The 15,767-nt window shown below is 41.6% G+C and overlaps 1 protein-coding gene across 2 annotated transcripts in view; it reads right to left on the bottom strand.

Annotated features, from left to right (window-relative positions):
• The window catches only part of TRIP11 (thyroid hormone receptor interactor 11), an 83,149-nt gene that overhangs the window by 27,116 nt on the left and 40,266 nt on the right, over window positions 1-15,767 (bottom strand). For both annotated transcript variants that reach the window (XM_039537135.1, XM_039537134.1), the window contains exons 11-13: window positions 9,716-12,748; window positions 7,869-8,009; window positions 5,878-6,071 (exon numbers count right to left, since the gene is read on the bottom strand). In XM_039537135.1, coding sequence (XP_039393069.1) covers window positions 5,878-6,071; window positions 7,869-8,009; window positions 9,716-12,748 — 3,368 coding nt within the window. The remainder of the gene's footprint in view (window positions 1-5,877; window positions 6,072-7,868; window positions 8,010-9,715; window positions 12,749-15,767) is intronic.

Genomic DNA, 15,767 nt, shown 5'->3' with positions numbered 1-15,767 from the left:
CCAGGAGTGATGTGTATCACTGCTGGCGGGGTAAGCTAGAGCTATTGGTATCACTGAAGCTTCTTCCCTCCATATGTTGAGGAGCACCTTGTGAACGAGAGGGACGGGAGGGAATGTGTGTAGGAGACGGCCTCCCCATAGGTGGAGGAACGCATCTGTGATGGAGCCCAGCCTGCGATTCAGGAAGAAGCAAAACTGCTGACACTTCCTGTTGCATCACGCGGCGAAAAGGTCTATCTGGGGAAAGACCCACTGATGGAATATTGAGTTCACGACGTCCAGGCGATGGACCACTTGTGGCCGTGGAACGACCTGCTGAGATGGTCCGCCAACTCATTCTGTACTCCAAGGAGGTATGATGCTTGCAGGTGTATTGAGTGTTCTACACAGAAGTCCCAAAGCATGAGGGCTTCCTGGCACAGGGGAGAGGAGTGTGCACCCTCTGCCCCATTTGTTGATGTAAAACATCGCCGTGGTGTTATCTGTCATGACCGATACACATCTCCCTGTTAGGTGGGCTCGGAAAGTCTGGCATGCCAGGCGTACCACTCTCAGCTCTCTGACATTGATGTGTAGCGCAAGATCTGCCTGAGACCAGAGGCCTTGTGTTCTGAGGTCTCCCAAATGTATCCCCCCAACCCAAGTCTGACGCATCTGTCACTAGTGAGAGGGATGGTTGCGGGATGGTGAAGGGAACCCCTACAGATACTACCTGCGGGTCGAGCCATCACAGGAGGGAGTTGAGTACCGGGCAAGGCAGGGTTACAATTCTGTCCAAACTGTCCCGGGCTGGATGATACACTGACCCTAGCCATGACTGAAGAGGTCGAAGTCTGAGTCTAGCATGCTGTACTATGTAGGTACAAGCAGCCATGTGTCCTAGAAGTTTCAGGCAGTTCCATGCTGTATAGGTGAGGAACTGCCTCAGACCTTGAATGATGTTGCTGGGAGCTCAAAATCTCGCTTCAGGAAGGAATGCCCTTGCCTGCGTCGAGTCCAGTACCAACCCTTCAAATTCTATCCTCTGAATCGGGGACAGCTTTGATTTCCCCTCGTTCAGTAGCAGACCCAGTTCACCAAAAGACACTCTTATGAAGGCGATTTTCATCTCTACTTGAGCCCTGGATTGGCCCTTGATCAGCCAGTCGTTGAGGTACGGGAACACCTGTCGCCTGCACAGGAATGTGGCTACGACTGCCATGCACTTGGTGAATACGTGAGGTGGCGTTCACAGGCCAAACAGGAGGACTGTGAACTGGTAGCGGGTATTGTTCATCACAAACATGAGGTATTTTCTTTGGGACGGAGTTATTGCTATGTAAAAGTAAGCGTCCTTCAAGTTGAGGGTGGCATACCAGTCTCCTGGATCCAGTGAAGGGATGATGGAGGCCAAAAAGGCCATGAGGAATTTGAGTTTCTTCATAAACTTGTTGAGTTCTTGCAGATCTACGATAGGCCTGAGCCCTCTTTTGGCTTTCGGTATTAGGAAATATCGGGAATAGAAGCCCTTGCCCTTTTGTTCCTGAGGAACCTCTTCCACTGCCCCTAGTGAAAGGAGCGAGGAATCTCCTGTATAAGGAATTGCTCGTGAGAGGGATCCCTGAAGAGGGACACGGAAGGGGATGGAAGGGCAGGAGGGCACAGAATTGGATGGAGTATCCCCTCTCTACCATGCGGAGCACCCAGCAGTCCGAAGTGATAAGGAACAATGCATGGTAGAAAGGGGATAGTCTGATGAAAAGGTAAGGTGGGGTAGATGCAGTTCTTGATCTGGTACGCTATCCTCTTGCGCACCTTCAAAAGGCCTGTTTCTGGCCCTCAGAAGGCTTGGTCTGGCCAGAGCCCTGCCCTGAGGATGGGTGCAGCTTCTTCCTGCCACTCAGATTCCTCTTCCGGGAACCATCCTGTTGGTTGTGCTGGTAAAACCGCAGAGGAGGTTTCTGCCTGAAATGCCTGCATTGTGTGGCGGGGGTATGTATACCCAGGGACTTGAGCGTAGCCCTCAAGTCCTTTAAACTGTGAAGTCTTCTGTCTGTCTTTTCAGAAAACAATGCCTGACCTTCAAAAGGTAGGTCCTGGATGGTCTGTTGGACTTTGTGAGGTAGTCCAGAGACCTGGAGTCAAAAGGATCTCCTCATGGCCACCACTGTAACCATTGTATGGGCGGCCACATCCGCGCCATCAAGAGCCGCCTGCAAGAAGGCCCTAGAAATGAGTTTGCCTTCATCAACGAAGGCATTAAATTCAGAACGAGAGACTGGTGGTAACAGCTTGGCAAACTCGGTCATCGCTCCACATGTGTTAAAGCAGTATCTGCTAATGATGGCCTGTTGGTTTTCAATTCAGAGCTGTAAACCACCTGTGGATTATACTTTCCTCCCAAATAAGTCAAGTTTTGGCCTCTCGGTTTTTAGGGGAGGGTCCCTGGAACCCCTGGCACTCCCTTTGGTTCGCAGCATCCACCACCAGGGAGTTGGGTGGAGGGTGAGTGTACAAGTACTCATACCCCTTTGAAGGGACAAAATAGCGTCTTTCATTCCTCCTTGCTATGGGGGGGGGGGGGGATGGGGAAGGGCAAGGAGGCCAGGGTCTGCCACAAAGTTTTTGTGATTTCGTTTATAGTTTTAATAACTGGCAGTGTGATACGCAAGGGTCCAGAGGGGGCAAGGATGTCCATCATGGGATCCGCATGCTCTACCACTTCCTCTGCCTGGTTCCCCAGGTTCTGGGCCACTCTGTGCAACAACTGTTGCAGGACCCTACTCTCCTCCAAGGCCGGGGCCGTTGACGTACCCAGAACAGCCTCATCTGGGCAGGACGAGGACGAAAACACTGGCCCATGGCCCTGGTCACTGCCCTCGGCGCCAAGAGAGTCACGGTGCTCATGGGACTGGCATGCTGATTGTGCTGAGGCTGCCAGTGCCGAGCTCAAAGCGGCAGGCGGGGGTGCAGGAGTCATCACCGGAGATGGACCAGGTGCCAGTTCCTGCGGAGGGGCAACGAATGCTGATGCGATCAACACTGATCTGGATCTTGACGCCTGATTCTGACGCTGGGCCCAGGGAGTCCAAAAGGGCCACTGAGTTGGTAGTTACCACAGAGGTGGCCATGGTCACGGAGGAGGCTGGCGGTGTTGCCTAGATCTAGACCTGCTGCTGCTGGACGATATGACCCTGCCTCGGACTCCGAGGTCTCCAAAAAAGAAGAGCACGGAGAAGCAGTACTGGATGATGCTGAAGAGTGATGCAGACCCTCTGGGGACTGATGCGGTTCCCCTCCATGGGCAGATGGCACCAGGAAGTAGTGTGCTGGAGCAGGGGAGTGGCGTGACATCATTGCTGACTTTGGCCTATCACCGGTGCCTCGTCCCTCCTTGAAGAAGGCGGAGCCATCAGACGAATAAGGTCCTGCACCACCTCAAAAGTCTCTGGAGTGGAGTTGAATGTCCCGGCCATGACAGTCCAGAGAATGGGAGTGGGCCGGACTCAACTGGACCCCTTGCGGGGCAGGAGTCAATGAGCCCCTGGGAGCTGCCAGGCCCAAAGTAGGCTGGGTGGGCTGAGGTCTCCCTGCCGGTGTCTCCTTAGGCTTAGGAGGGGAACAGCAACCACTCTCCTGCCTTTTTCTTCTGGGGCACCGGGGATACAGATCGGCACCTACCAGAAGTCTTATGTTTGGTGACATGTTGGTGCCAGGAGTCTGTGGGTACCACTGTGGGTCTGTGGATGAGGGGAAAGCAATGGACGTGTTATTCCTTGACTTTAGCAAAGCTTTTGATACAGTCTCCTTCAGTACTCTTGCCGGCAAGTGAAAAAAGTATGGGCTGGATGAATGGACTATAAGGTGGAAAGAAAGCTGGCTAGATCGTCGGGCTCAACGGGTAGTGATCGATGGCTCCTTGTCTAGTTGGCAGCCGGTATCAAGCGGAGTGCCCCAAGGGTCAGTCCTGGGGCTGGTTTTGTTCAATATCTTCATTAATGATCTGGAGGATGGTGTGGACTGCACTCTCAGCAAGTTTGCAGATGACACTAAACTGGGAAGAGTGATAGATACGCTGGAAGGTAGGGATAGGATACAGAGGGACCTAGACAAATTAGAGGATTGGGCCAAAAGAAATCTGATGAGGTTCAGCAAGGACAAGTGCAGAGTCCTGCACTTAGGATGGAAGAATCCCATGCACTGCTACAGACTAGGGACCAAATGGCTAGGCAGCAGTTCTGCAGAAAAGGGCCTAGGGGTTACAGTGGACGAGAAGCTGGATATGAGTCAACAGTGTGACCTTGTTGCCAAGAAGGCTAACAGCATTTTGGGCTGTATAAGTAGGGGCATTGCCAGCAGATTGAGGGACGTGATCATTCCCCTCTATTTGACATTGGTGAGGCCTCATCTGGAGTACTGTGTCCAGTTTTGGGCCCCACACTACAAGAAGGATGTGGGAAAATTGGAAGGAGTCCAGCGGAGGGCAACAAAAATGACTAGTGGGCTGGAGCACATGACTTATGAGGAGAGGCTGAGGGAACTGGGATTGTTTAGTCTGCAGAAAAGAATGAGGGGAGATTTGATAGCTGCTTTCAACTACCTGAAAGGGGGTTCCAAAGACAATGGATCTAGACTCTTCTCAATGGTAGCAGATGACAGAACAAGATGTAATGGTTTCAAGTTGCAGTGGGGGAGGTTTAGGTTGGATATTAGGAAAAACTTTTTCACTAGGAGGGTGGTGAAGCACTGGAATGGTTTATCTAGGGAGGTGGTAGAATCTCCTTCCGTAGAGGTTTTTAAGGTCAAGCTTGACAAAGCCCTGGCTGGGATTATTTAGTTGGGAATTGGTCCTGCTTTGAGCAGGGGGTTGGACTAGATGACCTCCTGAGGTCCCTTCCAACCCTGATATTCTATGATTCTATGATTCAGGAGTTCTTAGTCTCCTTTCTAGGAGCTGATGCATGCACCATCGGGGCTGTTGCACTGCACACGGAGGCAGTGGCACTTGGCCTGGGCTCCGCCAACCCAGGGTTGGATTGCAGGTGGAGGGCTGCCCCCATGAAGATAAGTCTGAGTCTCTGCTCGCGATCCTTAAGGATCCTCAGCCCAAACCCTTTACAAATGCGGCACTTGTCCTTCTGTATCAGAGGGGTAGCCGTGTTAGTCTGGATCTGTAAAAACAGCAAAGAGTCCTGTGGCACCTTATAGACTAACAGACGTATTGGAGCATGAGCTTTCGTAGGCGAGTACCCACTTTGTCGGATCATGCCTTGTCCTTCTGGTGACTCTCGCCAAGGCACTTCAAACAAAAAGTGTGTGGGTCACTTTTTCGCATCAATCTTCCGCAGACTTCACCACATGGTTTGAACCCCAGCGACCAAGGCATGCCTGGTGGCGAGGGAGAAATGGGGGAGGGAGAACCCCCCCCACAATGAAAACATAGCCAACTAACACTACTACTACTACTACTACTAACTTAAGACAAAAACTATTAACTATATATAAAATACAATGGGACACTGTTAAAGGCACTTGCAGAAGCAAGAGCGAGGGAAGTTCCAGCTAGCCATCACTGGTGTAAGAAGGGAATGAGGGGGTGGCAGGTCGGCAAGGCCCTATATTGGGCGCCATGAGGGCACGACTGCAGGAGTCACACAGGCCAACCCTATGGATGCTGCTAGGGGAAAAATCTTCCAGCTGTTGTGCATGCAGCGCACATGCACCTGATTGGAACTGACATGAACAAGCACTCGAAGAATATCGATGTTCCATGCCTTCATTTTACTCAGCGCTTAGCACATCTATGCTCTTTAAAGCTAATAAACATCGTATCACCATCACTCTAGAATACTTCAATTATTCAAGGAAATGCTAATGCTGGATGGAGGCAAATATTACCTGGCATTTTCCACTGCAGTAGAAGAGGACACTAGTTTTTCCTCCAAAACCATGACCTTCTTTCTTAGCTTGGTCTCTCGGTCCTCTGCAGCTAAAGCTTCCTGTGTATAGGAGTCCTCCATTTCTAAGAGGTGATTGCGCAACCTCTCCAGTTCCTGGTTTAGACGCTGCTCCTTATCACGTAAATGCTGCACCTGGGTAAATATAGTGTATGTTCGATGACACATGCTTCTTTGTGCATGATACTATAAGCAAATCAAATTATTTCCTTTGATTTATATTTAGGGCTTTCAAATTATTTTTTAAAAAATCATAATTAATGGTGAGATTAAAAAAATAATCATGATTAATCACAGTTTTGATCACACTGTTAAACAATTGAATAACAATTTAAATGTATTATAAATGTTTGGCTTTTTTCTACATTTTCAAATATATTGATTTCAATTACAATATAGAATACAAAGTGTACAGTGCTCACTTTATATTATTTTTTATTACAAATATTTGCACTGTAAAAAACAAAAGAAATAGTATTTCTATTAATCTGTAGTGCACTCTTTGTCGTGAAAGTGCAATGTACAAATGTAGATTTTTTTTTTTAACATAACTGCACTCAAAAACAAAACAATGTAAAACTTTAGAGCCCACAACTCCCCTCAGTCCTACTTCTTGTTCAGCCAATAGTTACAACAAACAAGTTTGTTTATATTTATGGGAGATAGCGCTGCCTGCTTCTTATTTATAATGTCACCTGACAGTGAGAACAGGCGGGTTCTGCTTCATAATGAGCCAAAGCAGTGCAGCCCAATGCACCTTCATTTTCATCATCAGAGTCAGATGCCACCAACAGAAGGTTGATTTTCATTTTTGGTGATTCAGGTTCTGTAGTTTCTACATTGGAGTGTTGCTCCTTTAAGACTTCTGACAGCACGTTCCCCATCTCGTCCCTTTCAGATTTTGGAAAGCACTTCAGATTCTTAAACCTTGGGTCGAGTGCTGTAGCTATCTTCAGTAATCTCACATTGGTACCTTCTTTGCGTTTTTGTCAAGTCTGCAGTGAAAATGTTCTTAAATCGAACAACCTATGCTGGGTCGTCATCCAAACTGCCCGAACGTGATATATATGGCAGAATGCGATACCACGGAGCAGGAGACATAAAATCCTCCCCCAAGAGTTCAGTCATAAATTTAACTAACACATTATTTTTTTAATAAGTGTCATCAGCATGGAAGCATGGCCTCTGGAATGGTGGTTGAAGCATGAAGGGGCACACAAATGTTTACCATATCTGGTGCATAAATACCTTGCAAGTCAGCTAAAACAGTGCCATGAGAATGCGTTCTCATTTTCAGGTGACACTGTAAATAGGAAGCGGGAAGAATTATCGCCTGTAAATGTAAACAAACTTGTCTGTCTTAGCAATTAGCTGAACAAGAAGTAGGACTGAGTGGACTTAAAACTGTAAAACTTATGAGCCTATGTTTTTGAGTGCAGTTATGTAAAAAAAATTCTACATTTGTACATTGCACTTCCGTGATAAAAAGACTACCCTACAGTACCTGAATGAGGTAAACTGAAAAATACTATCTTTTGGGGTTTTTTTTACAGTGCCAATATTTGTAATAAAAAATAATAATATAAAGTGAGCACTGTACACTTTGTATTTTGTGTTGTAATTGAAATCAATATATTTGAAAATGTTGAAATACTTCAAAAATATTTATAATAAATTTAAATTGGTATTCTATTATTGTTTAACAGTATGATTAAAACTGCTCTTAATCATGACTTTTTTAGTCTTGTTAATTTGTTTTGTGTTAATCACTTGGGTTAACCGCAATTAATGGACAGCCCTAATTGTATTGCATAGATATATATTTTAGATGCCTTTTTTATACTTATCTAAGAATTCTTAAGGCACGGTAAATTCTCTGATTTTTCTTATTCACTCACCCTTTTTGTGCTTTACTCTTGTTTAATGTCATACCTCATTCTGTAGGGCACTGCTCTCCATTTGTTTCTGTTTGAGTGCTAACATGACTTGGTCTCTTTCTTGTTGAAAAGAAACAGCCTTTTCTTGCATTGACTTAACTTCATTTAACAGATGATTCAACTCCCCCACCTTGCCCTTTGGAAGGAGGACATACAATTAAAGAAAGGTTAGAAATGTATAAAAACTTTTTTTATTTGTTTAAAACACTAAACGAGTCTATTATAACTATTTATTAGGCATTTCTGCATAAACATGCAAGACACTGTATAAAAGGAGGTACAGTTTCTGTTCCAAAGAACTTGCACTCCAAAAAAAAAAAAGATGAAATAGACAGACATGGATAGAAGACGAGAGTGCTTACTGGACAGAAGATCCTTTGAAGAAACAGTTGTCTATTTTGCAATGATTTTATTGGCATATTGTCTGATAGATTAAAAACTGTTTCTGAAGTCATGCACAAATATAATGTATTCACTAACAGCAGTAAAATAAATATCTAGCACCCCTCCATTTCAGACATGTAAACTTCGAAATTGCAATTCCCCTAAACACAATTTCTGAAGCTATACTTCCTGTTAAGAAGCTGTTTCTAAAGTAACTTGATTTGAATCTTCTTTGGGCATGTGGTTTATATTATTATTTATGTTATTTGTTTATGATAGCTATATAGAAATAAACACATTCCAAAAGGTATAAAGTCAGATGAGTAGAAATGAAATAAACAAACAAACAGTGGCTACTAATGTTTTTAGGCCCACTATGAACTTTCAGTAATAAAAATAAAATGATTATGTAAAAAATGGAATCTTCCATCTACACAGATCTGCTCTCTGCATGTATTCAAAATCATATCAGTTGACTTTAACAAAAACGCTAGAAACTTCTTCTTATTTAGTTACTACTCTTATTAGCTCTGCACAGCCAACATAGCTGAGAGAGAGCTATACTATCTGGTGCAACATCAAATAAGTTGTTTACTAAGTTCCAGTCAGTTATATTTGTGAAACCCCATTTAAAACATTTGGGCTGCACTGGTGACACCAAGAGGCCTAATTTAGTCTGCAGGACTTTTATTACTGAGGATTATGCAAGAGATGGAGAGAAACAAGTTTGACTCTCAAGAGCCTGGCTGAGTTTGCAGGGCTGGCCATTAAAAAAAAATCTTTTTATTTGTAACTTTATTTGATACAAGATCAAGAGTAAACATGAAACCCCACAATGACATTTTATAGTTTTTACATAACCAAACTGTATTTTAAATCACTGAAGTGCCTTATCATTGCAATTTCACAGTATTTAGTTAGAACAGTACGGAGTAAGAAATTTGGACTGGCAAGAGTACTTCACATGTGTCTGAAGATGTCATGGATAAAAAAAAACCCAAAACCAAAAAACACCCACACAATTCTAACTGCCATAAAGATTAAGTTATTTGAATTACATAAAAAGTACATTTTTAAAATCTACAAAGACATTCTTTTTCAGAGAAATTGTGCTCTAGATTCCACTTGGTAGATACAAAATGCTCTAAGTGATGCCAAAAATATCATCATACTTAAACTATGTCAGGTTACTTTGCAGTGGTTTATTTAAACATTAACAGTAATACTTATAACCTTTGAAGACAAATACAGGTTTCTAAGAGATCCTGAACAAAACACCCACTAAACTTTGAAATTCATTCACTTCTGCGAGGTTTCATATAGTAGATGAGAAGCTGCTTTTAGGCAAATACCTCCAGACTATATTTGTGAGAATTCAGTCATATGTATGATTTCAAGTTTGTATTTTCTCACTTAAATATTTATAACTAATAGAACAAATAAAAATTCCTCACATACCTGTTCTTTTTCTTTCAATAGTTTTTCAAAGGCAAGAGCTTTTTCTTTCATTGAGTGGGATTCAAATTCTCTCTCTTTCAGCATCATTGAAAACTGCATGTTAGTCTCTTGTAATGCCCGGAATTCGGTTTCTTTCTCCCTGCACCTTGCTACTATTTTTTCATTTTCTTCTTTCAGCTTACAGATGTCCATTTCTAAAATTAGATTTCTTTCTTTAAGATTAGTGACAGCTTGTTTTAAAAGCTCATTTTCATTTTCTTTGTTACTAAGATTTTCACTTACAGAAAGTAACTGATCACTTTTAGATTTAATCAAGAGGTCTTTTTCCCTAAGTGACTTCTGGAAAACATCACATTTTCCCTTTATCTGCTTCATCTCTGGATCAGTGTCCTTTTGTCCCTTTCTTTCTAATTCTAATGTTATAGCCATGGAATCAGACAATCTTTGATTATTTTCCTTAAGAGTTCTGATAGTGTCATCTTTTTCTTGTAACATTTTTTTAAGCTGCTCCAATTCCTGTTGAAGGAGTTTGGATGCATCACTGACTATTTCAGGAGGAGTACTGCTTGGAATATCTGATGTTTGTGAAACAGAAGAAGCCATCAGCAGAGGTGGTGTTACCATATCAAGTTTTCCCAGAAGAAGATCCTTGGTATTATGAAGCTGTCCTATACTATGCTGAACTTGTGCTAACTCTTGACTGAAACTTTTCATTTTTTTCTCATTCTGCTCATAACTCTGGATCAAGCCATTATAATCTATCTGTAATTTAGAATTGCTATCACTGTCAACAGAAATTTGTGCCTGAAGCTTGTGTAGCTCCTCTTGGAGATGAGCTGACTCATGCTGCATGTTCTGGACTGTAGTCATTACTTGTTGCTTCCACTCTTCCATCTTCTTTACTTGTTGCTTTAATTTATCACGCTCTTGTAAAAGCTCCTCAAACTGATTACTATTAACACCTCCTGATCCACTGTCAGTACCTATGTTGGATGTCTGTAGGACAGTCAATAAGGTTTGGCATTTTTGACTCAAGGCATCTATTTCAATATCTTTCTCTCGAATGATACGGGACAAATTCTGAACAGTCTCTCTAAACATATCTTGGCTGCTACTTTCAAACTTATTAGATAATTTTTGGTTCTCTTCTTGCAACTTCATCAGAGCTGCTTCCTTAGCTGCCACCATATCCATGATTTTATGATACTCTGTTTTTAACTGACTGTTTTCTCTAGTTTTTTCACTCAAAACTGCCAGCACTTGTTCTCTTTCCATGGCATAGGCTTGCAGTTGCTGTTGAAGGTACAGAACATCCTGTCTATATGATGAAGAGGAAATACTTGCATGGAGAGCTTGTATCTCTAAGTCTTTCTCTTGGATGATCTGAGTGAGTTTACCAACTTGATCTTTAGACAAGTGATCAATTTGTTGAGTTAAAAAGACATTCTTTTCATTCAGAAGCTTAATCTCCCTTTCTCTCTCTCTGATACCTTTCACTAGTCTTTCAATTTCAGACTTAGACAAGTCATGTTTTTCGTTACCATTTTCTCCATTAAGTGCCTGGGCTTTGGTTTCTTGAAAGAGATCAGAGGAGTCTGTCTGAAAGACGAGCCTCTCATTGTGCAACTGAGTTTTAATTTGTTCAATTGTTTTCTGCAAACTTTTAATTTCCTCATCTTTCTCCAAGAAAAGCTTTTCATGTGTGACATTCATTTGCTCATACTGAAATTTAGACTCACCTATTTCCCTTTTATGCTCCTGCAAAGACTGTTGAAGTTGCACAGTTTTCTGACTCTGATCTTCAATTGTTTTTTTGTGAAGTTTTATTTCCTCCTCAAGATTATTCTTTATTACATGTAACTGTGCTATCTCAGTTTCAAGTTCAGTAATAATATCTAGTGTTTTAGGCTCAGCCACAGGTGGAGATCTGCTTTGCTGGTCCTTTAGTCTTTCAATCTCTTCTTTCAGATGATTGTTTTCTTCTTTCATGGCTGCAAGACTTTTGTCCTTTTCTTCTAAATTTTGTCTTAAAATATCATGCTTTTTGGAATCCTTAACATATTCCTCAAGTTCCTGTTGCAACTCTAGAGCTCTATTTTTAAATTTTTCAACAAACATCTCCTTCTCTTTTATGAGTTCTGTCAACTGCTTTTGTCCTCCTAAGCTAGTTGTCAACATCTCTTTAGTTTCTTCATGGTCAGCTTCCATCTGCTCAATGTTTCTTTTGAGTTCTGCTATCTCAAAGTCCCTCTCTTGATTGCATTTCACTAGACGCTCATGTTCAAGCTGTAATGCATCGGTGTTCATGTTACGTGCATTTGACAGGTCCTCAATGGTTTGTTCATATTTTTGTGCTTGTTCCAACAGCCGCTTTTCAGTCTGGCTTAATTCAGTTTCCAACTGTCCTTTTTCCATTTTCAAAGCCTCTAACATAGTATCTTTTTCCAGGGAAATCTTATTTTTCTCAGCAAAGGCTTCATGCAACTGCTGTTTTAGTTCTTCACAGACTGCCAGCAGCTTTCCATTTTCTATTTTAAGATCACAAACTGATTTCTCCAAATTTTGATTTAGTTGTTTATTTTCTGAAATATCTTTATTTAGTTTTTCAATTTCTGCTTCTCTTTCTTTAAGTGAAAGATCTTGATAGTTACTGTTAGATTCTTGATTAATTATCTTTGTTAACTTGTTCTGGGAAACAGAAAGTTCCTCCTCTTTTTGTTTCAGATTTTGCTTCAATTCTGCAATTTCCTTTTTATTATTCAAGTTACAATTTTGGAATTTCTTTAGTTGTTCTTGTAAATCCTTAATGTTATGCTGAAGCTGCTGATTACTCATATGCAGATCATTAAGTGCAAACGTACAGTGGTTCATTTTTAATTTCTGGGTATCTAGTTCCTTACTCATTTCCATCTTCTCAGCTTCTACTTCAGACACTTTCCTTCTTTCAAAATCTATGTCAAGTTTCAGCTGGTTGATGGTACTATCAGCTTCTGTATGCTGTTTTGATAGCTGCTCTTTCAGGGTAATCATATGCTAAAATAAACAGAAACAAGCATTCATCAGGATAAAAACAGAGCCAGTAAAAACAGAGCTTTCATTCATCTTATCATCTGGATCACAAAAGAATGTAAAGGATTTTTTAAAAGGAGTTGACTAAGCAGTTCTTTTCAAATTATTAAAAATATATTCCATCAAACCTATAGAATCACTCTCCAAAAGAATAAGTCGAATGTAAAAGTAAAAAATTTCCAGGATTTCTCAGGATAATTAAATTGGCATACAGTAAAAATTCATTTTAGCTGTGTACTTCCATATATTTTGAGCTATTAGAGTTAGTGATGCGTTAAATCAAGTCACAAATAAGTAAACGTGATTAATGTTCATTCACATGAATACATAAATATGAATTAACATACAGTCTGTACCACCTGCAAAAAGTGTTTATATTTGAATTGCACAAAAAACTTGATAAATTGGTACAGCATGCCTGCCTAATATAGACCATATCAGACTATTTGGGACTCAAACAGAGATTAATCATGTTATTAGAAATTATAAGAATATTTCTTCCTCCAGTCTTTATAAAAAGCCTATGAAAAATATGGAACATTTTGAGACTATTTTAAACATGGTCAAAACACAATGACATTAGCACACAACAGCAAAGAAATTTATTGAATATTCACTTTTCAATAGACAGCTCTGTTTCAGTACATTTTTATGTTAAGAAACCCAATATTTAACAAAACGTACTGTCCTTTCATGGACTTGCTTGAGTGCCCCTAAGAGAAGTTAGTGCTTCCCAAGAGCGGACAGCCTAAGATTTTCAGATATACCGTAATAATTCTATCAAACCACTGGCGTTCAAGTGATGTACTGGAAGGAAATAGCATATTATATTTAAAAGAGAACCCATTTTGGTCTACAAGATAGCTTAAGCCAGGAAGCCTTAACATCAAAGAAATCCCAGGTGCATATAAGATTTGGTTAAGACAAAGGAAAACTTTTTTTCCAACTAGGTCAAATGAACATTTGGAACTTTAAAATTCTTAACACAGTAGTAACAAAATACAATTGAAAATTTGACAGACAGCTCATTTATTATAGACAGCACAGACAGTGATGCATACAGTTAAGATGCCCAACATTTTCCATTATAAGACTTTGTTTTCAGTTAATTTTGCCAAACAAACCATTTGGGCTGAAATTTCTCATGCCAGGTGCCCAAGGCTGATGTTTTGGGGACAGTTTCAATTAAAATGCTTCAGCCATTTTTGAGAATGAGATTAGTGAAAAATACACCTTTTTGCCCATATTAAGAAAGTCTTTACAATAGTTTCAATGAGCATCTCTAGCACCTCCATACTTTGGAGCAGGGACTTGAAATTTTGTAGTGGGGGAATGGGATCAGGCGTTAGGGAGTCTCTCCCACTAATGCTAGTGATGTGCTTTTGCTGTCCCTGAGAAAATTCATCCAAATTTGGCAAAGTTCTAATCCTTTGAAAAAAAAAAAGTCTGTTTGCACATGCCCAGTAGAGAGACATTACAGTTTTGCAACTAAATTTTCTGAAGATTCCATTTGTACTGAGCATGCTCCACTTCTCACAGCTCTTATGTGCTGACTAGACTGCACATGATTCATGCCCACAGTGTGCTGGAGCATGCACCATCCTGTGGCTTCAGGGACTGAACAGGACCTTCACTGCAATTACTCCTCCTGGCTGCCAGGAGCTGCTGTAGTGACAAGGACAGGAATCGAGAGCAACTCCCAATGCTCTCTCTACTGGCATGCAGGCAAAATAGAGGAGAAAGAAGCTACCTGACTCAAATGAAGAATAAGGGTGAGGGTAAGGCAGGAATAGGAGCAGAAAGACAGGGGCAGAAGGGTCTATAACCACTGGGCATACTCCCCTATAGGACTGAGAATTGAAACCATTATTCTATAGTCTCAATATTCTTTTGCAGTTTAGCAAAAAGCTATGAAATCCACCTGACAGTGTGTCTTCACTCCTTGTCTAATGGCAGGTCCACATGGAAGGTGACAGTCTTCCATTGCTACCAGTTTCTCTGTTAGCTCATGTGGGAGAGGTCTATGTTATGAATCTAAAGATCCATGGCAGAGGTCTATGCTATGGATCTAAAGCTCCCAATCCTACAGATGACTCACATGTGGGGCCAACATGGTTCCATATAACTGAAAAAACAATTTTCTTCAAGCCTCTTAAAAACATATGAAATTACATTAAACAAAATATATCTAGAATTTAAATTTAAATTAATTTAAAAATTAAGAGAACACTGAGGTTGCAAAGTAAAAAGCCTACAAAATGCTTGAATAAGGTTGCCCATTCAACCGCCTTGTGCGGATGTATTATTGGTCAAGCTTGACTGCATTTCTTTGTTTGGGTGTAATGCAATAACTTTTGACCATCTCATCCAATCAATTCCAAAAGTTAAGGGAATATTCGAAGCATTAATGGGCAGAACACTATTCAATTTGGTGAAAAATATGAAAACCTTAAGGAGGAAATGGGGGACACATTAAGCCCCTGGCATCTGGTTAGCAGAGCTAACATCTCCAATCACCCTTGTAATTGTCTATAAATTGAAGAACTGATTTATCGCATTCATTAATTTATTCCAGCATAACAAACCACCTCATTTGAGTTCTGCCAATCCTCCCAATGCTGCTGACACATTGAAAGGGAAAGAAACGGGGGAGGGGGAGAGAAGGAGACTAAGAACGGTGGTAGTGGGGAATGGAGATACACACAGAGGGAGAAGGAGAATGAGGGATCATGGTATTGGGGCATGAAGGAATAGAGGCAGGCACAAGCTCTGGCAGGAGAAAAAGGGGGACCTGGAAATGGGGGCACACAGAACCCCTGGCATGGAGAGGAGGGAGAAATGGGGGACACAGATCCCTGACCAAGGGGGTAAAGGGAAGACCCTCATTTGGGGCCACACATAGCCCTTGGCATTTGGGGAAATGGAGGGGTCACAAAGAATCCCTAATGAAGGTGGGAAATGGGGAACCTTGATACAGTTTGGA

Source organism: Mauremys reevesii, linkage group 4 (assembly GCF_016161935.1).
Source record: "Mauremys reevesii isolate NIE-2019 linkage group 4, ASM1616193v1, whole genome shotgun sequence".
In the NCBI taxonomy this organism is placed as follows: Eukaryota; Metazoa; Chordata; order Testudines; family Geoemydidae; genus Mauremys; species Mauremys reevesii.
This window is presented reverse-complemented; position numbering and strand designations above follow the sequence as displayed.